At 42.0% G+C, this 27,411-nt stretch overlaps 1 protein-coding gene across 1 annotated transcript in view; it reads left to right on the forward strand.

Annotated features, from left to right (window-relative positions):
- LMTK2 (lemur tyrosine kinase 2) overlaps window positions 1-27,411 on the forward strand; it is a 1,522,811-nt gene that overhangs the window by 964,275 nt on the left and 531,125 nt on the right. Inside the window, exon 8 of the mRNA XM_044089711.1 lies at window positions 13,766-13,850. Within this exon, the coding sequence (XP_043945646.1) occupies window positions 13,766-13,850 (85 nt within the window). The remainder of the gene's footprint in view (window positions 1-13,765; window positions 13,851-27,411) is intronic.

Consider the following 27,411-nt stretch of genomic DNA (forward strand, 5'->3'; position numbering starts at 1 on the left):
ACAGACCCCAAAGGGGTAGATACAGACGCCCAAGGGGTAGAGGACAACCTCAAGGATCTTACAGAGCTAGGCAGTGGCAAGCACCAGCCCCAAGAGGTGGAGAAGATGGACCACAGTCATTTAGAAAACAGACACAATGACTTTCCCCTATGCCTGCCAAACAAAGCAATAATGGCAGCACCTTTGGGCGGAAAACTGGCCTTATTTTCAAAAAACTGGCACATTGTTACAAAGGACAAATGGATTCTGGATATTATAGACAGAGGCTACAGGTTCCACTTTCACACCCTTCCAAAAATGAGAGGCATGCCAAACCTGCCACAAAATCAATGGGCAGAGGCACAAAAACAAATTTCCGCTCATGGATGTGAAAGCAATTCAAGAGGTACCTGCAAAAGAACAAGGTCAAGGTTTTTATTCAAGACTATTTCTGGTACCAAGGAAGGACAAAGATTGGAGACCCATCTTAGACCTATCTACTCTAAACACATATCTAGAGGTACCAAAATTCAAGATGCTCACATTACAGCAGCTTCTTCCCATGCTGGGCAAGGAGTCTTGGCTGGTAACCTTGGACCTCAAGGAGGCATACCTGCATGTCCCTATCAGACAAGATTGCAGAAGATACCTCAGATTTCTTGCAGGTTCAACCCATTATCAATTCTCTGCATTGCCCTTTGGCTTATCTACTGCGCCCAGAGTGTTTACGAAATGCCTGGCATCAGTAATTGCTTTCTGCAGACAATGAGGAATACAAAACTACCCATATCTGGAAGACTGCCTGATCCAAGCGGACAGCAAGGACATTCTATTACAGCATCTGGCGGTTGTAATAAAACTGTTAAACTGCCTGGGGCACACAGTGAACAAAAAGAAATCAAAACTAATACCCTCTCAACAGATAATTTTCCTGGGTGCCAGCTTAAATACAACGGCCCAGATGGCTTACCTCACGCCAGACAAACAAGGGCAACCGTCTCAATACTTCAACAAAAATGGCAACTTTAACCAGGCTAACTGCAAGGAAAATCCTGCAGGCTTTGGGGGTTTATGGCATCTTGCATCCTAATAATACCATTTGCAAAGCTGCATATGAGGAAACTACAATGGTACCTAAAAAACTTATGGTCTCAACACAGCCACAGCTTGGAAACAATTTTACCACTCATTCCATGCCTTCAAAAGGAATTTTTGTGGTGGGCTCAAGCATGCCAAAGAAACACGGGTCTCCCTTTCTGTATACCACAAGCAAGTCAAATCATCACAACAGACGCCTCAGACTACGCCTGGGGAGCACACGTGTCAGATCAGTGCATCCAGGGAAAATGGTCCCAAAAACAGATGCACCTACACATCAACCAAAAGGAGATGCTAGCTGTGCAAAATGCTCTTATGACCTTCAAGGACCTACTGCATCCGGGCCAGCTATTAATAAGGACAGACAACACCACAGTCATGTGGTACATAAACAAACAGGGAGGGACGCATTCATACCCCCTGTGCAGACAAGCTATGACCCTGTGGAACACAGCATTGGAATTACAAGTTCAACTGCAGGCACAATTCCTGCCAGGGAAGGAAAACACACTGGCAGACAACTTAAGCAGAATTATGACAGACCCACACAAATGGAAGTTGCATCCTCAAGTCTTCTCAAAGATAATTCAAGTATGGGGACAGCCAGACATAGATCTATTTGCTACCCACAGAAATTACCAGTTGGAAAAATTCTGCTCAAGGACCTATCATCCGCAGGCATGGAAAGTGGACGCAATCTCTTTCAATTGGACAGTATTGACAGTCTGTGCCTTCCCTCTTCTACCTCTACTGACCAAAGCCCTATTAAAAACCAGAGCAGAGAGGCCACAAATAATTCTCATTGCTCCAGACTGGCCACAACAGCACTGGTATCCTCTGCTAAAGAGCCTGTCACACTCACCACCATGGATCCTACCTCAAGTTCCTCTTCTGTTGTCCCAGCACAACTACACAGCCAGCTCAGAACTCTAAATCTAGCTGCATGGAAAATACCTTAATTTGCCAACAGACTCCCCTCTCCAAAGAGGTACAGGATGTCATCTTGGAGGCCAGGAGGCCCTCTACTAGAAAAACCTACTCCGCCAAATGGAAACGATTTTGTTCCTGGAATCAAGCAAAGGGCCAGAATCCTTGGGTAATAAATATACCTCAGATTTTACAGTACCTAGCTGAGATGTTAAACAGTGGCCTTTCCTCAAGATCCACGCTTCAGCCATTTCAGCACAATACAATACGGATCCTCCTTTATTCTCACATCCTCTATTAAGGCAGTTCCTCAGAGGGGCAAAAAATATAAAACCCCCACGGAAACCACCAGCTCCAGCTTGGGACCTCAACTTCGTATTGGAAAAGCTGACACTGCCTCCTTTTGAGCCGGCTTCTTCAGCAGAGCTACAATACTTGTCGTGGAAAACAGCCTTGCTTCTGGCTATTACCTCAGCTTGCAGGGTTTCGGAGCTACAGGCCCTCATGGCTGTGCAACCATTCATTATTTTCCATCAGGACAGGGTTTCCTTATGAACCAACCCTACCTTCATGCCAAAGGTAGTATCCAGTGTGGCTTTGAATCAGACTATTCATTTACCTACCTTTTATCCAAATCCACAGAACAAAGGGGAGAGGCTACTACACTCCTTGGACATTCACAGGCAACTTCGCTATTACCTGGACAGAACAAAGTCATTCAGGAAATCTGGCAGCTCTTTGTATCCTATGCTACAGGTGCTCAAGGGAAGGCTATTTCCAAACAGACTATTTCAAAATGGATAGCCCACTGCATACGCTTTTGTTATTCATTTCATGGAAAATCAGTGCCTGCATACATCAGATCCCACTCCACCAGGGCTACAGCTACCTCAGCAGCTTTCTTCTGGGGGGTCCCTACCAAGGACATTTTGGAAGCAGCTACTTGGAGTTCAGTGCACACTTTCACCAAGCACTACCACCTTCCACTGTACTCAAAATCTAGAGCGGGCTTTGCCACAGCAGTCCTGCAGGGCATTCTAGCCCCTCCTAATTCCGCTTAGTACCTGCCACCCTTACTTAGCTTTGGGATTCTACCCAAATGTTTGACTGCAAGCTGTATGCACGATGAACATAGTACAGTTTTGTACCTACCATAAATGTAGATGTTCAAGTGCTCATACAGCTACAGTCCAGGTTACCCTCCCTCCATCCCCTCTTAGGACAGGGCTTATGACAAACACCTTTAACATACAACCTATTTGGGGTATTCCTTCATGGTGTATTTGCTTGCAATTACTGTTTTGATTTATTTACTTATGTATGTTTGCATAACATCATGTATTGCCTTCCTTTCTGGGGGCACCTGACATCTGGGGCAAGAAAAACTGAAGAAAATGGCGTTGGCTGCCTCTTTTATACCCCTGCCGCACTGACGTCAGGGAGGAAGCGACGACAACCGACGCCGGACCAAGACTTTGGAATTCGGCCGACCGAGGACCCGCCTGACGGCAGGATAACCCAAGTGTGATGACTGCAGCTGTATGAGCACTCGAACATCTACATTTATGGTAGGTACAAAACTGTACTTTTAGACTTCTAGCATTGAGTAGCATTAGCATTACCCTCAGATTTTGCTTGCATGTACCTGTTACAGTGGTGAAGTTGTCATTTGAACCTTGCCCAAAAAAAGGCACTGTAGGGGTTGCAAGAGCCTTAGCCAGTATCCGGAATTCCAAAGGCATCAGGTGCAGGCCATCTCTGGCAAAGCATCGTGGTCTGTTGATCATGTCATTCCAGGCAGACAAATACTGGATCCCCTTAGAGTGACACCAGAAGTTTAGCCAATTGTTGAAGTCATTCATTTTGTCCTTGTACTCTGGTGTCAGTCTGGGTGATGGCCGGATGCTACTCAGGGCTGGGGTCATACCTACCTGGGCTACAAGATCAGAGAGCTCCTCCATGTCTGTTTTCATGTGGTCCAGGGAGGTACGTCTCAGGTCATTCACACCAACATGGACAATGACAGAGTCATATTTGTACTTGTTGTGGAGTAACCTTAGTGCGTGCGTTATGTGGCAGATCCTGGTACACAACAGGCAGCTTGACAGTAACTTTCTCCTTGTTTAGCCTAGTGAGTGGAACATCAGTGTGCCTGACTATAGAGTCACTTATGACTAAAGTGTTGGGTATGTTGTTATGCCTTATGGGCTGTGGTTGGGTGGCACACTGCATTTGTGGGCTATGTGTCATTTGGGTTGTGTTGGGGGGGTAGAGGTTGCTTCCGTTTCTGCTTTGGAGGTCTCTGTTGCTTGGGCAGGTTTTTATTGAGAGCCTCCATTGATGTAGGTGTGTGTTTCATGATGTTCTTCGTTCCACATTGCTGCAGTCCTAACTATTGGGGTAGTCCGCTGTCCAGTCGGCCCGAATACCAGAGTATATTGACGCCGGTCAGGCGCATTAGACTGACGCCAGTACGGCAGGGTATTAATGCGCATGACCGACGCCATTTCCTCAGTCTTTTTTGCCGCATGGTCCGATGCAGAAGCAGTTTTGCGAGTGCAGGTTGGCGTTCTGAAATTTTCTGAAGTCGGAGTTTCAGACCGAATCAGAGTTGGCTAACATTTTGGTTTTTCTTGCCACAGTATTTAACCGGATGTCAGAAAAAGTGAATAACTGTATTTCTTGTGGGAAACAGATACCTCATAGGGATTACCATACCTTGTGTATACCTTGTTTAGGGCCTGAGCACGACGTTGTTGGATGCCGCTCTTGTGCTAGGTTTAACAAACGCACTATTAAGAGAAGGTTAGACTGTGCCAGGTTAGTGTTTGGGAAGCGTTGTAATTATAAAATGCCGTCGGATTCTCCGACGCCCGCTTCGTCCAAGAAGCGCAAGGACAAAACAGCGAAGCCTAGGGTTGATGAACCGGCAGTCCCGGACATCGGTTCTTTAGAAGGCTCAGTGGAGCCCGAGGTTTTGCCAGGAGTTTCTTTGGAGTCTCAGGCAGAGACTTTACTGTTACAGGATGTGCCTTCTCAGGAGGTAGGCCACGCTGAGGGGGCTTCTCAGGTAACTGTTCTTCCCTCTCTTCCCAAGGTTGTTAGGGCCTCTCCTTCTGTTTCCAAAACTTCTTTGAGAGGTAGGCCAAGTTTGGCTTCAGTGGGGGCTTCTCCTAGCACTTCAGGTTTTGTGCCTAAGAAACATATGCTTAAAATGGCAGAAGATTTGATTACTATGATTAGAGGTTCTATGCCCCCTCCTGATAAGAGGCCTAGGGTGGAACCTGAGTTTGATAGTTTTGAACAGTGTTCAGAGGCTTCGGAGTCTTCTGCGGAAGATTTGCAGGAGTATCCTCCTTATTCTGATTCTGATGTGGATGATTCCACTCCTACAGCTTCTCCTCCTGAGGATTTCTCATTTTCAGAGACTCTGCATTCCATGAGGGAGCACTTTAAATGGGAAGGCCAGGATTACTCTGATTCCAGGAAAAGGCTTAGGGAATTCTTGTTTTTACCCCAGCATAGGCCCTTAGCTATACCTCCTGTGTTGAATGTGGTGGAAGATGTTTTGCAGAGGCTTCCTGAACCCTGATTCTTTGCCTCCTGCTCCTGTTAAACCTGATAGGTACTATAGGGTGCCTGAAGCTCATAAGTATCTTTTAAGAGTCCTAGGGCAGACCCGAAACTGTTTCTCAGGGACCTAAAGGTGTTAAGGCCTCTGTGGTTAAAAACCCTGTTCCCACTGATAAAGAGGCAAGGGCTTTGGATAGATGGGGAAAGAAAGTGTATACTTCCTCCACTTTAGCCATGAGGGCGTTGAATTGTCAGTTTCACATGCTAAAATATCAAAATTATCTCCTTTCACAATTGAAATCTAAGGTGGATGCTTTGACGGTATTGAGTGTAAAGAGTTGCTGGATTTAGTTCATGTGTCTGAACAAGTGGGTAAGCATTCTTTGCAATGTGGTTTTGATGCTGTACAGGCCTCCTCGAGGGTGGCTGCCACTAGTTCTGTTCTTCGCAGGCATGCCTGGTTGAGGGATCAGAATTTAGCTGAGCATGTTAAGACAAGGATTTTGGATGCTCCTTTACAGTCTGATGTGTTGTTTGGTTCACCTGTGGAAGCAGTTTTGAAGAAAATGGAGGACAAAGCTAAGTCTATGCAAACTGTTAAAGATTTTTTGCAGGTGCAGCCACCGAAGTTTAGTAGAAATTGGCCTACTAAGGGATGGACTTATCCTGCTTATGATTCCCAGTCTAGGGGTAGGTCTAGACGTGGTAGGGGCAGAGCTCAAGGTTCTTTTAGGCCTAGAACAGGAGTTCACCTGCGCAGACTTCTGGTGAGGGCAGGGGTCAGTCCCTTTATAAACAGACCCAATGACCTGCCTTTTCAGCTGCCAGTAGATTCTCGCCTGGCAGCTCCTTTGGGAGGAAGACTGTCTCTTTTCAAAGAAAATTGGGATTTAATTACTCAAGACAGATGGGTGTTGGATATCATTCACCACGGTTACAGGTTTTATTTCCATACATTGCCCCTTTCAAAGGCATGCCAGACGTTCCTCCTCCACAAAGGAAAGAGGCTCACAAGCAAATTTCTCTGTTACTCCAAATAGGGGCCATTCAGCCAGTCCCTGTATCAGAAAGGCCCCTAGGATTTTATTCTCGTCTGTTCCTGGTACCAAAGAAGGGGAACACGTGGAGACCAATTTTGGATTTATCTATCCTCAACACTTATCTGGACATTCCCAAGTTCAAGATGTTGACGTTACAACAGCTTTTACCTCTGCTGGGCAAAGATCACTGGATGGTAACTTTAGATCTCAAGGAAGCTTACCTTCATGTGCCTATAAGACTAAGTTGCAGGAAGTATCTGCTGAGCTGGAAATTCTCATTATCAGTTCTCTGCATTGCCCTTTGGCTTATCTACTGCCCAGAGTATTCACAAAGGTTCTGGCTCCAGTGATAGCTTACTTCAGGCTAAAAGGAATTCAGATTTATCCTTACTTGGACGACTGCCTGATTCTGGCTCAGGAAAAGGAAGACCTTCTACAACATCTGGAATATGTTATAGCAGTGCTAAGATGCCTAGGGTATTCTGTGAACGAAATAAAGTCCAGTCTAGTACCCTCTCAAGACATGTGCTTTCTGGGTGTGAGACTGAATACAGCAGCCCAGATGGCCTTTTTAACCCCGGACAAACAAAAGAGTCTATCCCTTTACTTTCATCAACTTTCTCATCAGTCCGTGCTGACTGCAAGGACAGTCCTTCAAGCATTAGGGTTCATGGCATCTTGTATTCTGGTGCTTCCCAATGCCAAACTGCATATGAGGAAGCTGCAATGGTATCTCAAAATGTATGGACACAGCACTGCCAGGATTTGGACACTGTCATTCAAATAATACCTTGCCTTCAAAAGGAATTTTTGTGGTGGGCTCAGGAATGTCACCTAAACAAGGGACTCTCTGTGACCCGGCCAGAGGCGAGTCAGATTTTAACGACAGATGCCTCGGACATTGCTTGGGAGCTCATCTAAATGGAAAGTGGATACAAGACAAGTGGCCTGCCAGACTACAGCATCTACATATCAACATGAAGGAGATGTTAGCAGTCCAGTTTGCATTAATGGCTTTCAAGGAGTTACTTCTTCCAGGGCAGGTGTTGATTCTAACAGACAACACAACTGTCATGTGGTACATCAACAAACAAGGGGGAACACATTCTTACCCATTGTGCAGGCAAGCAATGATTTTATGGGAGACTGCGCTCAGCTTGCAACTAACTCTTCAGGCAAGGTTTCTGCCGGAGCACAGAACTCCTTAGCAGAGGTGTTAAGCCGACAAATCCAGGGTCCCCACAGGTGGAAACTGGATCTTCATGTATTTCAAAGGTTGACAGTGTCCTGGGGAACTCCAGACATAGATCTGTTCGCTTCTCCACTAAACCACCAGCTGCCAAAGTTTTGCACAAAGAGGTTACATCACACAGCTTGGAAAGTGGATGCTCTTTCTTTCAGTTGGAAAAATCTTCATGTCTATGCTTCCACCTCTGCCTCTTCTTCCAAAGGTGCTTCTAAAAGTCAGACAAGACAAGCCAAGGATGATTTTAATAGCTCCAGATTGGCCTCGGCAGCACTGGTACCCATTACTGAGGAGTCTAGTAAAGAAGCCTCCATGGCCTTTACCCTTGATTCCACACCTGTTGTCTCAGAGAGAAGGCCACCTGCTCAATGTCAAGCCTTCATCTAACAGCATGGCATATTCTGTTTTGAGACAGCCGGTCTCAACTTCCTCAACAAGTTTTAAATGTGATTATGGAAGCTAGAAGACCTAGTACAAGGAAAGTGTACACAGAAAAATGGAAGAGATTTTTATTTTGGAGTGCAGCAAGGAATTTGGAGATTTCTGAGCCTAATTTGAGTGTGGCTCTTCAATATCTTACTGAGTTATTGGACATAGGTTTGTCCTTCTCTTCCATTAAGATTCATGCTGCAGCAATTTCAGCTCACTATGATTGTGACCCACCATTGTTTTCGCATCCTTTGTTCAAGCAGTTTCTCAGAGGGGCAAAGAATATAAGACCCCCACGAGCTCCTACTCCTGCTTGGGATCTCAATTTTGTGTTGGAAAAACTTACTCTACAACCTTTTGAGGTACTGCTGATTTGAAATATTTGTCATGGAAGACTGCTTTTTGTTGGCTATTACTTCTGCAAGAAGGGTTTCTGAGTTGCAGGCCCTTATGGCAGTAGAGCCCTTTCTGATTTTCCATAAGGATAGGGTATCATTACGCACTAATCCTTCCTTTATGCCTAAGGTGGTTTCTAGTGTGGCTTTAAACCAAACTATTCATTTGCCTACTTTCTATGCAGATCCCCAAAATAAAGGGGAAAAGATTTTGCACACTTTAGATGTACATAGGCAGTTCGGTTATGATTTAAGCAGGCCTAAGGATTTCAGGCAGTCTCAGCAGTTGTTTGTTTTTTTTGCTTTGAGTTCTCAGGGCAAGCCTGTGTCTAAGCAAACTATTTCTAAGTGGATTGGGTTTTGCATTTCATTTTGTTATTCCCATCATGGCAAGGAGATTCCAGCTGGGATTAGGCCTCATTCCACTAGGGCTACTGCCACTTCAACAGCATTTCTAAGGGGCGTGGCAACTAAGGATATTTTGGAGGCAGCTACTTGGAGTTCAGTGCATACTTTCTCTAAGCATTATCACCTTCCTCTCTACTCTAAGTCTAGGGCTGGTTTTGCCACAGCTATTTTGCAAGGCATGTTGTCAGCTCCTGCTTCTTTATGATTTGCCAGCCTCCCTTACCTCTGCTTTGGGATTCTACCCAATAGTTAGGACTGCAGCAATGTGGAACGAAGAACATAGTACAGTTTTGTACCTACCATAAATGTAGATGTTCGAGGATCCACATTGCTGCAGTCCTCCTTCCCTCTGTGTTTAAGGGTGGTTGTGTAGGTGAGGTTATATGCTGATATTTTTGTATATATTTTTGTATATATTGTACATATTTTTGGTGCAGGTATATTGGGCCTTGTCTTTTTAGGGTCTTCTGACATCTGGGGCAAGAAAAGACTGAGGAAATGGCGTCGGTCATGCGCATTAGTACCCTGACCGACGTCAGCCATATACTCTGGTATTCGGGCCGACTGGACAGCGGACTACCCCAATAGTTAGGACTGCAGCAATGTGGATCCTCGAACATCTACATTTATGGTAGGTACAAAACTGTACTTTTCTATGTGTGTGTTTCGGTGGTGTAGGTTTTGAGGGACTATGTGACGAGTGTGGTGAGGTGCAAGTGTTTACCCCCTCCTCTTGACTGTCTAGTCCATTCTTGGGTGAAGAGAGCTTTGCTTCCAGTTTGGCTATATAAGTGCATCTCTCACAGGTTGTAGTGTTGGGTGGTAGGAAGAGAGGGTTGTCTGTGTACATGAGGCAATTGCTGCATTGCCTCAAGATGCCAAGATTCATCAGGTAGACAGGAGAAAACACCGGGAGATGACCCATAGACATGCTTAGATATCTTCAGTATTATTAAGACTTTTATGTTTGTTAACAAAAGTAGATGCCTCCTCCAGTGTGACAAATATTTTAGTTCCTTGAGAAAGAAGTAATTGGTACTTGCATGTTATCGCAACCAGGTTCCAGGCAACTCAGTTTGCCCTTTATGTGGTGACAGATTTATTAACGTTGTTTTTTGTAATTGCTTAAATGATAGACTGGTTGTATTACATGTTAATTTGTTTGCATGTATAAAAAACAAGTTTGGGATGCACTTTCAAATTATGAGATTATTTGGGGTCTGTGTTACGACACTTTTCCTATGAAGGCTAATGGGAAAGTAACCGAAGAAGGAAAGGTTTTGTCAGTTTGAAGCATTTTGATATTGAAAAAACTTGGCAACCTTTCCTTTTCTGTTGTATGTGGATTAAACACTTGTGAGCTATTTTGTTTGATCATCATATTTTTCCGGGATTGTGTGCCAAATACAAATGTTGTACAGTATGGGTAATGTTCTGTAATGATCGCTGTGTCTGATGCAGAAATTATGCATTTGTTAGGGAGGATAAGGGTGGCGATATACTCTGCTTTAGCGTTTGAGAAATCACAGGATAAAGATAAAGTACTTGTGTATTATCGGTACTACAAATTTGTGTATGTACTTTTTCTGGCACCTCTTTATTGCAGTTTATCAAAACTGTATGTACAAGTGTGAGTTGTTTGCAACTAGGTTGCAATAATATTTTGTCTTTACCAAGTTGTTTTACTGCGGTGGTGCTGCGGTAGCGTTGTCGCCTCACAGCAAGGCATTTTGCCATTAGATTCTCAGCTAGAGCGTCTTCTGTGTGGAGACGTGCGTGAATGGGCGTACCTTCGTTGAAGGTTGTGCATCAGGGCTGGCAAACTCGGCACGTAAAAAATCTACTGCCAATCATTAGCGGACCGGAGTTCCGCTGTGGCGACCCCTAACTGGGAAAAGCCGAAAGACACAAACAAACCAAGTTGTTTTACACACAACAAATTTTAGGACTTATTTGTAGTAATAAACACAGTAAAACATGAAGGGCATGTGAATACATGAAGACTGAGTTATTTGGAACCTGGTTGCGATAATACACAAGTACCAAATCATTTTATCTTTGCAAGAAACACCAAAGTGGATTTAATATTGTTCTTGTTAAGTTCCTTAATCAGTGGCAAGCAGGATTTTCTTTTACACGTTACCTTACTGAAATAATCATTGTCAGATCTGATTACATGTTCACCTGTTTTAATGGGTGAGCTAGACTATGCTGTGTTTAATTTTTGATCTTTTTCTAAGCTGGACATAAACTTAACTGTAATTGAACATGGTGGTGAGTTTTCCTTCTTTGAAGGTGCTGTCAGGGATTTATGTGCTCTTTCAATTTCAAAAGATAAAGTTTCAGGTAGAGTTAATGTTTTATGTAGCTCAGTTAAGTTTATTATATTGTCTCCGTCATACTTTTCAAGTGTGCCATACATTCTGATGTTATTTTTGTCTCGTCTGTTTTCCAAATCATCAGCTTTATCTGTGAGTCAGTTATTTTTGTCTTAAAAGGAATTAATTCTGAGACTCCCCTTCAGTTATTCTCCCTTCATGATCATTTAAAGCTTCTTCCAGACTGCTGATTTATGCACTTTTTTGTTTTCGTAAGAAATTCTAAATGTTGCGTTTTTCTAGACTCTTTGACACTTTCTGCTTTAGTATCCAGCTTGTCCATTTTATAGGGTCATGGATATTTACTAGGCTAATGACCACAAGGGCGTTTTTAAGCCTAGCCATGCATCCCAAATTCCTGACAAGTTCTGGTACCCTTGGTAAATGTTTACAAGCACAGGCCCGGGAGATGAACCATTTACAGATTGCTTGTGTTCATTAGAGATATAGGTGTCAAACCAGGGATGAATTTCCTGTTCCCCTTCCATTTGTCCAAGTTACAGTTGAATTGGGTTGGGGAGGAACGCTGCTTCATATGGATGGGGGAGCCTGCAGAGACGGGTAGTCTCTGGGATACATACCTGGCCAGCAGGTCCTATTTGTATCACAGGCAATGTTTACATCAGAATTGTAATTCTGATGCTGTGTGTTTTGTGGATGTGCAGCATTTCCATCAGTATGGTGTCTGTGACGATGCCCTGTATGCCAGGCATAGATCTCCCCTCAACAGCCTGTAGGAGACAGAATATAGGGATAGGGCCTTGAGGTCTGCATAGGACATTTTACTTATGCCCTGTATTCTTTTAGTTAGGAACATCTATGGATGTTCCATCTGTTGGATATGCTTGGTTAGGTGCATACCAAAGGTGGCATTGTACTCAATGGCAGGTCTGATGAATGCTGAATACAGTGGAACAGTGGCATCCTTGGACCAGAATGCCATACCTTTGTTTATAAGTTGGGCAACATAGAATGATTTCTTCACTACTGTTGACACATGATGGTCAAAGGCTAGATTACTGTCTGTGTGTGTCACTAAGTCCCTGACTACTGAGTCAGCTGTAAGGGGTGTGTTGTCAGTATGATAGTTACCAGGAGTGGATGATTTCCCGAAGGATACTATTATGCATTTCATGGCATTTAATTTAAGTCAGTGTGGGATTCAACGATGCTCCTAATTTGCAATCATCCTCAAATTTAGTCAGCCAGAGACTAATGACATTGGCCTTGACTTCAGAGAAGTAAGTGCTAAAAAGGAGCAGTCCAAGGACCAATCCCAGAAGGGACTCCACTTGTGACTGGCTTCTTTGTAGAGGAGGAATCCCCAGTTCTACCTTCTTGGGTCCTGTCTGTTACCCAGTTGGCTATCCACCGAGTGACGTGTGGGTTTGTACCTATCCTCTTGAGTTTGTCAGTAATGTATGCATGGAGTGTTGTGTCGAATTTCTTGGCCAGGTCAAGGTAGGCAAGTATGAACCATTTTGCCCTGATCCATTTTAAGTAATACATCTTGCATACTAGGTATTAGTAACCATATGTCTTTTTTATCAGAAGAATCCTAAGTCTCGTTTTTTGAGTGCCTCATGTTGCAGTCTCTTCTCTATTAACCAAACAGTTGAAATTCTGATAGGAAAATTTTAGGTTTTGAAGAAGTTGAAGCTATAAATCTTTTTTCTTTTACTGAACAAAATTAGCTGTCAAGTATCCCTAAATTCTAATTTTTTTGATAATATTTTCTGTCAGAAAAAATTCAGTCACAGAGCTTTCACCTGCTGCTGTCAATTAGCTATCTTGTCCACATGCAGTTCACCACTTTAATGCAGAAAAGAAAGTGCTTTATATATTCATATGCTATATTGTGTAACTGTTGTATCAATCTGATAGTTTTTTACTGAATGAACAGGACAGTACAAGGTAGAAGCTTCAAGTGAGACAAAAGTTAGAGGCAATAAAAACTGTTAATAGTACATAATATGTTTTAAGTGCATTGTGTTAGTGTATTCATTACTTCTCTTTTGTTTAAGTTTTATTTTAGGATGTAATGAAGTTAACCGTGTAAAGCTGGTAGTCTTGTTTGCTTGTGTGGGCATTTGTTTTAAGATTCCAGTGTTTGAACTATACAAGTACACACAGTACCCACAACCAAAGGCAGTGCAGTATTTTTGCCATGTTTGCAACAGCTGGGTGTCATGCTTTTTTATTTTTTGAGTCAGTTAAGTTATAACCCTGTGTAAGTATTGATGACCCTGTGTACTTGAGCTCATATTTCTTTTTGTTTCCTCTCTCTCCCAGTGACCTGGCATTGCGGAACTGTTTCCTCTCTAAAGATTTGGTTGTAAAACTTGGTGATTATGGAACTGGTGCCAGCAGATACCAGGTAAGGGTGCATTTCCTGAGACTTGTGTCAAGAGTATTTAATCAAGTCTTTCTCAGGACAGGTGTGATGAAGATTCTTTACTTTCACTCTCCTTTGTAATTCTGTGATGTTTCCGTGACCCTGAAACCAGTATGTGTTTTAAAGTCCTCACCCCCGTAAAGATGGCATAGTTTGTAGCATCTGTCATAATGAAGCCAAAGTGTGAAGGAAATTTTACTTTACATGCTTTAAAAGTGGATCTGACTCCGCTACTGAGCCACCTGGTCTAAGTGACCTTTGCTTGATTTTGCTTAATATTGAAAATACTGATATAGCCTGCGCTGTTTCTAGTTGATTTTAGTGATTTTGTTTTGAATTTAATGTATTTTTATTTCTTTCTGGCAGAAGAGAAAACCAGACTAGTTCTAGCCTTGTGCTTGACATTGAGGCAAACTTCTGTTGTGTTGCTCTTGGTTAATATGCTGCATTGAGCTTTTTCTTGCTGTCTTCCATGTTGCAAGTAAGACATCTTGCTTTACCCTTTTTGCCCACTTCAGCTTGTAGGAAATCTGCTCTCGGGTTGATCTGTCAAACGCAGTCTCCTTCCGTGCTCCCATGTCTTCCTCTTTAACTTCAAATTTTGTTTGCAGCCTAAATAATTAGTCATGCTCAAGCACTTACCAAATGTGTTTGTTCTTTGAGAGTTTCCAGTAAATTTCTTCACATTTCTTTTTTCTTATGTATTCACACACACACACACACACACACACACACACACACACACACACACACACACACACACAAACAAACTTTCTTCTTTTGTTCTCATTCTTCTGGATTGTTGAGTGGAACTTAATCAAGATTTGTCAGCTCTTCACTTTCCCATAAGTTTACAGTTACATTTAAAGTATTTCAAATTATTGTAGCTGTTACTCTGTTTAATTCTGCTTGGCTTCAAGAAGTGTGCATATTGTGGCCACAAGGTCCCACTCCTGGATACCCACAAATTATGTGTGGTATGTATAGGGCCGGAGCACTTGAATTTCTTCCATGACCTCTATAAGGCCTAAGGCCTTGGTCTTTAGAAGGGTGCAAAAATAAAGTAATTCTAAAAGGAGTTTAGCCCTCTACAGAGAGAAAAAAAGAGGTTAGATGACTCTCCAGTTCTGTCTCCCTCTCTAAAAGTCTCTAGAACTGAGGTGGTGCAGGAGGTTCTTGCTCAGATGGTGTCAGAGTAGCCCAGTTTTCCAGTACAAGGCCTATCTCATTCTGAAACAGGTGTGATCCTGGACCACTCCCCTGGAAAGTCTCTCTTTTGGGACTCTCCAAATTCCTTGGTTCTCTTCCTCTTTCCACATACTCCCTTAGGTTTGCAGGATCTGTTTGCAGTTCTGAAATTGGTAGGCATTTCATGGTAAGAGTGTTTATCAAGGCCCAGATTGATATTGGTGTCATCACATTCCCCTCAGTTTCCAGGGATGATCAGGTTGGCCTTAGAACTCCCACTCATGATTCTCCCTTCCCCGGCATATGTCCTGGTGCTGAAGCCATTGACTATCCTGCTGAGTTGTACTTCATCTTTATCTGAATTGGGTTGATTAATGCTAATCCTTCAGCATCGGACTCACACTACTCCAATTCCATTGGTGTTGGATGCATCTTAGATCCAAAGCATTCAGCGCCCTTTTAAGTATCGTAATCTTTGGTGTTCAAGGCAGCCTTGGTGATCTTGATGCCAGAGCCATCTGAGACATTGGCTGTGATGATGATGTTCATGAGTCTGTCAACATTTGTGTCCATTAAGACCAAGATGATACTGAGACAGACATTTGTGCTGTCAGATTGCACTTTAGGTTTTTAATTTTTTCAAGAGGATTACTTATCCATCAACTCTGACAGGAGATAGTTCACTTTTCCCTTCTAGGCTTTTGAATATTGACAAAGATATTATCCACCCCTGTAATGCCTTTTTTAGGCAATGCCAATCAGCTAAATCTACCAGCATAATGAAGCAAGCAAAGGAAAATGTAATGGTGTTGATAATCAGTGCTAGTAGCCTAAATAAACTGTACTCCCTACATGCTGTCCTAACCTAGGAGGACTTCTGTGTAGTATGATGGTGAAAGTACTTGGATGAACAAAATACATTTATATAGGAGGTTTGTGGATGATGTGGTTTTAATATGGACAGGAACAGCTACAGAGCTACAGGAGTTTGTGAACTACCTAGAATCAACCACAGAGTTCCTTAGGTTTACTCTTGAATATTCACAAACAGACATCAACTTTTTAGATGTCAATCTTTACTTTAAAGCTGAGGGGGGCTTGACTTCCAAACTTTACAGAAAAAAATGTTGGAAAAACACAATGATAGAGTATAGTAGCATGCACCCAAGACATGTGTTTGGAGGTGTAGTGAAAGGGCAATTCTCCAGATTAAAGAGAATATGCAAGGACCCAATAATATTAAAGGAAGAAGCACACTTTATGGAACGACTTTTTGTAAAGAGAGGATATGCTCCAAAATTAGTGAAAGATATAATGAATGAGGTCCTTTATCCATCATCAGGAATAGATATTAATATCTTGGATCGAGTTGTTACTGAAGAGAATAGATTACACTCAACCAACAGAGTGTATAAGGGCTGGAAACATGAGAATGACAGGATTATATATGTCATGAAATATACCAATGATAATGCTGACATTAGGGAAATATTAACTAAACATTGGAATGTACTGACTATGGTAGATGACATACAGATTTTGGTTGGCAATAAACCTTCTTTTGCGTTCCGCACATGTGACAATTTGAAAGTCATCTTTTCTGTAGATTCTAACAATGTAGAAACTAGAACAGACAAGGAATATGTAGTATGTGGCACGTTTCCATGTATGAAATGCAATATGTGCAAACACATAACATCTTCTCAGTATTACCAACATCCAGATGGTATTTCTGAGTTTAAACCTAGAGAGTATACCAATTGTGAAACGATGAATTTAGTATACATGGCTAATTGTACAGAATGTGAAGCCTTTTACATTGGCCTCACGAAAAGAAAATTCAAGGAACGTATATACAATCACATCTATGACATTCTTAAAGGAAATGAATTAAATGCATTAGCCAGGCATATTGTTTTGAACCCCTCACATGAGTTTAAATTTAGGGTCTTACAGACGGTGAAAACAAACCTGAGAATGGGTGATAATAATAATCATCTGGCCAAATTAGAGTTAGATTGGATATTTAGATTTGGTGCACATAAAGCACCAGGTATAAACAATTATGTCTCTTTAAAACCTATTTTGGAAAAAAGATGATTTTTTAATATAGGCATGATGTGAAGCTTCCTTGTAAAGAACCCTTGAAGGGCCCAAACGAAAATGCTCTAATATGGAATTAAACACTATTATAAGATGCACATGCAGTTTTTGATGATTAAATGGAACTTATATTTTACAAGTTCTATAAGTCACATATAGAATATGAGATTGGAATCAGCAGCATACTACTTTATTAGTTTTGTTATTTATTTCACATTTTAATGAATAATGATATCAGCTAGTAGATTCATGTTTTCACAAGACGTAGTACAGTTTTAAAAAAACTTTTAATATACAAAAAACTTCTTATGAAAGAGTACTTATGGGATGGGCCAACTGTTGTTATAAATTTCAATTGGTAGTAGATGATAATTATGGATATGAACATAATATTTTAGATGCAAAGGAATCCTATGGATTGGATATTAGTTGATATTATGATACATCGCTTGATTGAATCAATTTATAGATTCAATATTGATATTTACTAATAATCACATAATGAATAAAACAAAAGCATAATATTAATAATAGCTTAGGCAATTTTGTTTCTGTTTTTATTTTAATTATTTTAATTATTTCATGTATATAATACGTATATAAAAAAAAAATTTAACAATATGACAGTTATATATTCATTTATTTATGAATCTAATAGAATACTGATGTGAATTTTTATGGTCCTATAATCATCAATATTTAGATACTCTGGATCTCCAAGTGATATAGAGATACAGCGACACAAAGATAGTTGACCAAAGCAACAGGCCATTTCTAAGCCTAATATTAATTGATAAATAAAACAATATTAATAGATGAGAAATGACTAAATAAAAAATTTTTAATCAACGTCAACCTGAGCCTCAGTATATCAGAAGCATAGAATGTCTTTGAGACTGCACTGAACAGGGCATTTAGTGATGAAACATTCCGTAGGAATAGGTTGGCAACAACAGTTTAGATAAACTGAGATTTTATGTATACACTTTTTTTAAATATATTTTTATTTTTATTTTTATATTTTTATATTTATATACATAGACTATTATATATGTCTTACACAGGTACACTCTATGATTTACACTCATTATGAGACAATAGAAATGTTAAAGAAGGCTCATTTATATTGACTTTTGAACAATTAAAATGACGCACTTTTTGCGTAAAGAAGGTAGTTTCTATGAAGCATTAAGACACTGTTTGAAGGTTATGTATTAGGAAACAGTTGATGCACTGGGAAACAGCTTTGAAGATAAAAAAGCTTTATTTACGTGAATGTTTATATGCGCTAAACAGAAAGCGAGAGCCATATGTACGACACATTGTGGTTTAAACGTATATGAGTGTCATTATCAAGAACACATAGAGACTTTGATAAGCATCCAGAATGTTAATTATGTGATATAGGCAATCAAATTGCATTTAAATATATTCAGATGTTAGTTTTTATGATTCTATGATTGTTTTAAGCATCTGACATTTGATATATTCTTGTAGATAAGAAGTTGTACTTATTTAAAGCACTGGGACACTTTAAAGCTTAACTGGATGGAACATCCTTAATAAGGGAATGATTGTTAATTGATGGATCTAATGATCAAAGTATACTATATAAAGAGTAGATCCATAATAGTTTAAATAGATCTGATGAAGCGTGCATAGTGCACGCGAAAGCGCTCATCTCCTTCTTTGTTCGATTTTTGTTTGTTGTTGGAATAAAGCAGTGTTTACTCTACAACTGAAGTTCTCGTGGTGTATCCTACAGTTTTATCCTTGCAACGTTTGGTTTTCTTGCTGATAGGATACTTTGGGAGTGTCAGCGGTATTACCTTACATACTTCTGTGTAGTATCTGAGACATTGTAAATGGCAGAAAGTACTATAATGCCTTCCACACATTTATATCAGCCACAGTACTATAGTTAGAAAAAGATGAAGGTGCCTCAGTCTTCATTTAAGAGAAACTCACATGAAGGCTGATAAAGCAGCATGATGCACTATTGTTGCTTCATGTCCAAATCATCATCAGAAAGTTCCCTCACCATTAGTTGGCTATCTGTGGAACTCTCCCTATGACCTAAGAAATACACAACGCCTATCTACAAGAACTGGAATCACTCGCTGTTAAACCATACCGTTTTCCTAGGTTATTTTAACTACCCGACCATAGACTAGGAAACCTATATCACCATAAGTGCACAAGGTCAGAGATTCCTGGATTTTAATTGTTCTAGGGCTTTTGTATTAATAGTTAGAATACCCATTGGGGAAACAACATCTTAGACCTTGTCCTTACTAATATAGGGGCATCTTACACTATCCCTTGCGTATCATCTTCCCTTCGTAAGTTTGACCATAAAGCCGTCCCCTTTAAAGTAAGATTGAAACCATAGGCTCCCTTCACCCATGGTTCCTTTAAAACATTTAATAAGACAAACTGTCTGTTCTTAAGTGATTCATTGACAAGCTTCAAATCCAGAAAACTGTACTGAAAGTATGAAATCATACCACCAAACTGTATCAGCTTGTAAAGAGCTGCATAGATGTGACTGTTCCCTTTAAAACAAGTGCATGGCAAACCATAGAAATAAACCTCCTTGGTGGAGCTATAATGTCAACAAGCTTAGCCAAAAGTGGAAGAGTAATACACAAAGTGATAGAGTTCTTTTCATTAAATTAAACAAACAACTTAGGTGCTTAATTAACTGGACAAAAGCCAAGATTGACGGTAGAATAGCCACTTAACCTAAAGAAAATCACAAGGCTTTGTGAAAAATAAATAAATAAATTTTTATAGATATGTTCATAATCTGAAGACCACAATCCAGCAATGTGCTGAGCTGATTGTGAATGATGTTACCTTCTCTGTAGATGAAGACATAACTGAATGAAATAAGTGAGGGTGGCATAATGGTTAAGGTCTTTACCTTATAGGTATAAGATACAGGGTTTGATTCTGACTTGTGGTAATTGGATAGTCTTATAATAGTCTGCAGAATGATAATCTAGCATTTACCTCTCCAAAGATGATTCCACCATACGAACAGAAGATTGACTTCAGTAATTAGCTTAGCTTCTTGTGTCATCCAATAGGGGTCCAATATTTGTCAGAATGGGAGGATATGGTCAAAAGACTGCATTGCTTTGCCAAGTATGTTCTGCACCTGTACCCGCTAGGCTTTTGAATATTGGCCGAAACATTATCTTCCCCATAGTGCCTTTTTTACACAATGCCAAACTGACAATTTAGCAAAATCAACCCAAGGGAATCTAAAGGTTTTAACTCCTCAGAATCAGGAGCCTAAACAAGAAATGCCACTCCCTCCAAGCTCTCCTTACCTTGGAGAATGCAGATGTCTATGCAGTTATCGAGACATGGTTTAAAGCTGGGGCAAGCATCCTGACATTGTAGGGGTACATTGCCTTCAACTCTTGTAAACCAGCTACTGTACCATCAAGGACTAAAGTTGGAGGATTCCTGATCTACATTAAAAGCAAACATATCTCAAGGTTGGTCAAACAGGATGATGAACTTGATTTTTCTCCATGTCCAAATTACCATAGATAGAGTCCCATATCATGTCCTTGAAAGCTATAGATCACCATCTGCGACCCATGAACCCCAAATCTCATACTTAGGCCTACTGTAGTCAGTTAACATTCAACCCAATACCATATTCATTGGGGGTTTAACTACCCATCTGTAAACTGAGGATCCTACCTGACCCCAAACTTGCAGGCTTAGAGAGTCCTGAACTTTGTCAACCCAAATGCTTTAGACCAGTTAGTCACTTTGCCCATTAGGGGTGCAGACATACTGGATCTGGCACTCACAAATATGTGAGAATGCTGCATCCCCCAAGACACCCCTGTGTAGTGTCCTTACAGGTAAGGTCTAAACATAAACTGACTACTTTGAAATAAAAATCAATGCTGTGACCCCAGCAAAGTCTGTAAGATAAACTACCTTTTATTAAGCAATTAAGTGACAAATGTTCAAGCCCCCTCCAAATATGGAGAACGCAGCTGCCTATGCAGGATTGTACACAGAAACCCTGAGTAGTTGTGTTAATAGATGCACAGAGACCGCTCTGCATATTAGAAACAAACCCAGAACAAACTCAAAAAACAAATCACATTGGTGGAATCCAAACATAAACAGATTGTCTAATAAAAGGAAGGAAGTCATAGCCAAAACTAGGAACTGCAATTCCCAGCATGATAAAAACTCTCTCTAAGCAAGCAACTAAGAAGTCAAATTAAAACTACCAAAACCAGTTTTGAGGTAATGTAGCCATTCAGGCCAAGGACAACCACACAGCTTTCTTGAGCTATGTCCTAAACCTCAAAGGTGATACATCAACAGTGCACAGAACTGATTGCTAATGGAGCCACTTGCACGGAGCCAGAAGGTATAGTAAATTTGTTAACCGATGTATTCAGATCCAGTCTAAACCCCCACCCCCCTAACAAGTAATGTCATCAAACATACCCCCATCACTAGGGAGCAAGCCCTAAATGTGCTGTGTAAGGTTAAGAGCACTGCATCAGTGGACACAGTTGATATCCCACGATGCCTCCTAAATGGCCTAAAGCATGACCTATCTGGACCTCTGGAGTCAGTGTCTGACCACAGCCTCCAGACAGGCTTTATGCCACATGAGTTGAGGACTGCAACAGTCATCCCTCCGCATAAGGGTGGTCCGCCACCAGACTGTAGGAACTACAGACTTGTAAGTATGACTACAGTTGTATGCAAAGCCATAGAAACAATTATTATGGATGTGATTAATGACATAGGAAACCTTCAGACACTAGATCCAACCCTGTTTAGATTACTCAAAGGCAGATCATGCCTACTTAACCTGGTGGACTTCTTTGAAGAGGTCAAGAAGGCAATGGATGAGGCAAAATGGTGCATACGTTTACATTGACTTGGTTAAGGCATTTGATACAATACCCCACTCTGGCATTGTAAATAAACTCATGGAATTGGGCATTAACCCCTGTGTTACTCGCTGGATGGCCACCCGGCTCTTGGATAAGACTCACGAAGGTAGGATGGGGAGACTACATCCACAAAGAGGCCAGTCTCTAGCAGAGTCCCTTGGGGCTCTGAGCAACACCTGCATCTTTTTGGCATTTACTTCACAGAAGTTAACACCAGTGTCAAAGCATAACACAGACAAATGAATGATGTCAGTGTCACAGCTTAAAACTTAATGCCAAAAAATGCATAATAGTACCTTTTGGCAAGCGGGCTTTCCTAGGAAACTACCTCATTGATAACACACCTGCTAAGAGTTGACCTAGTAGTCAGGGATTTGGGGATTTTGTGGATAGTAACCTGGATTTTGACCAACATGTGTTTAAGGTAGTAAAGAAATAGCTCTGCATTGCTGAACTTGTAAGGAAGGGCATGTCATCTAGGTCCAAGGGCATCACTGTTCCTCTGTATTTGACCTTCATCAAGACCCATCATTGAGTACAACTTCCCCTTTGGTATGCACTTATCCAGATTTCTGCAGCAACTGGTTATGTCCTCTGAGGTGCCTCACAAAATGTTAAGGGGTGTAAACAATATGTCCTTTGCAGGCTATCTCAATACTTGGTTTCCTACAGACTAGGTGATATGTGCCTGGCATACAAAACATCCTTGGGTTCTGATGGACCTTTTATACATCTGCAAAACCAGTGGCATCATAACTGCTCTGTCTAGGTAGTTGAACCTTGTTTGCAGTGTAAATAGGACATGTTGGAGGGATACGTATTTGACTCAGAAAATTCCCCTCCTCTGGAACAAGCCTCCTATCCATGTGAAGCAGGGTTCTTCCAATGGGAAATCAGAAATTCACCCCATGTCTAGCACCTACGACTCTAATGGACAAAGGCAGTCTAAGTTGTACCCTAGCTTTACATATACCACTTAAAATAACCTTCAGGGCTCAAAAACTTGTGGGATACATTTGTGATGCTTGGCTATGCTTATAAAGGCCCCAGTGATTATTAGCCTAGTATACACTTACAAACCTGTAACTTATTGGGTGATACATTCAAGTCAAGCTTTACCCTGTTCACTCCTCCCATCTAACTGACTCACCCTGAGTCCAGAAAGCACGTTCAAAAGCTAAAAATACTGCATTGATGGGTCCAGGCAGTACCTCTGGATGCATATTGAATAGCATGAAGCACAATTTAGCTTCACCCCTGCCAACACTGTTCAACCTTAGAGTTTATATGTGTTTTCTACCAAGTGAATGGTGAACATCAGCAGCTATTCCTCTACATTAGGGAGGACCCTCCACAAACCCAGGAAATTATAGGCCCATAAGTCTGACCAGTCTCATATGTAAAGCCATGGAAGGAATTGTCTTGGAGTTGATCAGGAAGGACATAGGGAGTCTCCAAACACTGGACCTATCTCAGTTTGGATTCATCAGTAACAGGTCATGCTTACCCAGTCTGGTGGACCTTTTTGAAAAGGTCATCAAAGCAATTGACGAAGGCAAAACTGTACTCACTGTTTACCTAGACCTGCCTTAGGCTTTCGACACAATCCCCCCCACTGAGGAATAGTAGAAAAGCTTAATAAACTAGGAGTAAAACCCTTGTGTCAACCACTGAATTGCCAGCAGACTCACAGATAGAACACGAGATTAGCTTAGGGGAGCTGCATCTACTAAAATACCAGACACTAGTGGAGTCCCCCAGGGCTTGGTGCTGGGCATTCACCTCTGTGGCTTCTCCTTCTCAGAAGTTAAATCGAATACTAAGGTGCTCTGGCCGATCAAGTCTGCAGGTGACTACTAGCTAGGTGCAGTTATCAAATCCCCAGACAACTTCGCCATCCTGTAGGAAGGCTAAATACCAAAATTGCATTATCGTATCCTTTGGGAAGTCATCTGCCATGGCAAACTACCACATTGATAATACTCTGTAAGAGGTGACCAATTTGTTGAGCTGAGATCTTGTGTGGACAGTGATCTAACTTTCGATCAACACATGTCCACTGTGATTATGAAGTCTTCTATATCTCACAGCTCATTAACAAAGGGATTGCTCCTATATCCAAGGATGTCATTGATGTCCTTCAAGGATGCATCTGCAGTCATCACATATGGGTTGTCCTGCCTCAGGCAGCCCTTCGGTCGGCCGGATTCCAAAGTCTGGGTCCGGCGTCGGCTGATGTCGCCCTTTCCCCGACGTCAGAGCGCCTGGGGTATAAAAGCGTCAGCCAACGCCATCTTCCCCAGTCTTTCTTGCAGTGTGGTGCCCGAAGCAGAAGCAGTTCGCAAGTGCCGGTCAGCCAGCTCCTGTAATTCAGCTAAACCGAAGACTTCAAAAGCTAAGTACCCCGTTGGGGACTCTTTCTTGCCTCAGCCGATGTCAGATAAAATTAATAATTGCTTAACTTGTGGGAAACAAATACCTCATAAGGATTTCCACTCTTACTGCCTACCTTGCCTAGGCCCAGACCACGACATCTCGGCCTGTTCCGCCTGTGCTTCCTTCAACCGACGCACTCTTAGACGTCGGGCGGAGTTTGCAGAGGAATTTTTTGGGGCTAGTTTTGCTTACAATATGCCGTTGGAGACTCCGACTTCACATTTAATTAAGAAACGGAAGGACAAGGACCGACACACGCAGTCCGCGATTTCGGCTGAAACCACGGCCAGGCCTACCGCGAGTGTCTCGGTCTCGGCTGAAACCGAGTCCTTGGTACTTCCGTCCACGAAACCGCATAACCGACAACCTTGGCCCCGGAGGCCACTACTGTATCGGTTATTGAATCTCCTTTGGAATCTGGTGTCCAGGAACCTTCCGACACCATTCCCTTAGACAAAACTACACCAGCACGTGGTGCAGCCAGGCCTCCTGCATCCATGTCTATTAAGGCATTCTCAAGGGCTAAAGCTGCTAAACACTCAAAATCTATGCCTCCCAGGGTTATCCCTCAGGGACCCACTACAGGTTCTCAGATTCTTAGTCTAGCAGAGGACCTTATTTCATTAATTAGGGGCTCTCAGCCTCATCCGGACAGGGACTCTCAACCTCCTACAGAAAAAAGGCCCAGGGTTGAGCCCTCTGACCCCCACTCCTCAGATGAGGCCTCTGATGGCTCTGCTTTCTTGGATTACCAGGAGGAGGTTTTTTCGGCCTACGAGGATTCTGATGCAGAGGAATCTATCCCTTCGGCCTCCCCTCCTGAAGAGCTGTCTTTTGGGGAAACTCTGCACACTATGAGAGAGCATTTCCAATGGCAGGGCCAGGAATTCTCTGATTCCAGGAAAAGATTAAGGACCTTCTTGCATTTGCCTCAGCATAGACCTTTGGCTATTCCCCCTGTTTTGAATGTCTTTGATGATGTGTACTCTGAGTCTAGCACAACCTCTGACACTCTCCCTCCGGCTCCTGCCAAACCCTATAGGTATTACAGGGTCCCGGAATCACATCTTTTCCTTTACAAGGCCCACTCTGCTGATCCAGAAACTATTTCCCAGGGCCCTAAAGGGGTTGCAGCTGTCACTACAAAAAATCCACTGCCCTCTGAAAGGGAGTCCAGGGCTTTAGAGCGATGGGGTAAAAAAAGTGTATACTTCTGCTACCCTTTCTATGAGGGCTTTAAACTGTCAATTTCATATGATACAGTACCAAGAGTCCAGAAACTATTTCCCAGGGCCCTAAAGGGGTTGCAGCTGTCACTACAAAAAATCCACTGCCCTCTGAAAGGGAGTCCAGGGCTTTAGAGCGATGGGGTAAAAAAGTGTATACTTCTGCTACCCTTTCTATGAGGGCTTTAAACTGTCAATTTCATATGATACAGTACCAAGAGTATTTGTTAGATGAATTGCATAAAAAACTGTATTCACCTGAACCCCTAGATCGCAAATCAATTCAGGATTTGGTACATAACTCTCAACAGGTTAGCAACCATTTCTTGCAGTGTGGTTATGATGCATTGGAAGCTTCATGTAGGTCAGCTCTGACAGGTGCAGTCATACGTAGGCATGCTTGGCTGAAGGAACAATCTCTGCCAGACCATGTTAAAGCAAAGCTTCTGGATGCTCCACTGGAAAAGCAAAAGTTATTTGGCTCCACTGCTCAGGAGGTCTTAAAGAAATTTGAAGAAAAGGCAAAATCTGTACAAACAGTCAAAGATTTTATGCAAGTCCAACCACCAAGATTCAGCAGAAATTGGCCTTCCAAGAACTGGTCCTTTCCAGACACAGAGAGATTTCAGAGAGGCAAGAACAGGCATGCCAGAGGTAGAGGGCAAGCAAGAGGCTCCTACAGAGGACGTCAATGGCAGCCTCCCAACCAGAGAGGTAGTGCAGGGCCTACAACTGCTGCACAAGGACAGACTCAATGACTTTACTTTGACACCGCCAACCAGGGCTCAATTGGAAGCACCTTTGGGCGGAAAGCTTTCCTTATTTTCAGAAAATTGGCACATTATTACAAGGGACTTGTTCCTCTTTACTTAACCCTCATAAGATTAATCATTAAGTATAACGTCCCCTTTGGCACGTATCTGTCCAGACATGTAGCAGCTGGGGTATTTTGCAAAAAGGTGAACAACATGGGCTGCCTCAGAGCCCTGTCACTATGTTTTGTCTCTTACAGACTGGCACACAAGACATACTCTGACCCAATACTGATGAACCAACTGCATCTCAGCAAGTCAAACTACATTAGAAATATTCAGTCCAGAGATCTAAACCTTTTCTGCAACATCAACAGAGCAATTTGGAGGGACAGATACCATTGCTGTGAAATAGACTCCCCATCCTTTTAAAACAAAGCTCATCCCTCTCCATGTTCAAAACTAGGAACTGCAATTCCCAGCATGATAAAAACTCTCTCTAAGCAAGCAACTAAGAAGTCAAATTAAAACTACCAAAACCAGTTTTGAGGTAATGTAGCCATTCAGGCCAAGGACAACCACACAGCTTTCTTGAGCTATGTCCTAAACCTCAAAGGTGATACATCAACAGTGCACAGAACTGATTGCTAATGGAGCCACTTGCACGGAGCCAGAAGGTATAGTAAATTTGTTAACCGATGTATTCAGATCCAGTCTAAACCCCCACCCCCCTAACAAGTAATGTCATCAAACATACCCCCATCACTAGGGAGCAAGCCCTAAATGTGCTGTGTAAGGTTAAGAGCACTGCATCAGTGGACACAGTTGATATCCCACGATGCCTCCTAAATGGCCTAAAGCATGACCTATCTGGACCTCTGGAGTCAGT

Source organism: Protopterus annectens, chromosome 12.part0 (assembly GCF_019279795.1).
Source record: "Protopterus annectens isolate FY-2018-M chromosome 12.part0, PAN1.0, whole genome shotgun sequence".
Classification (NCBI taxonomy): Eukaryota; Metazoa; Chordata; order Ceratodontiformes; family Protopteridae; genus Protopterus; species Protopterus annectens.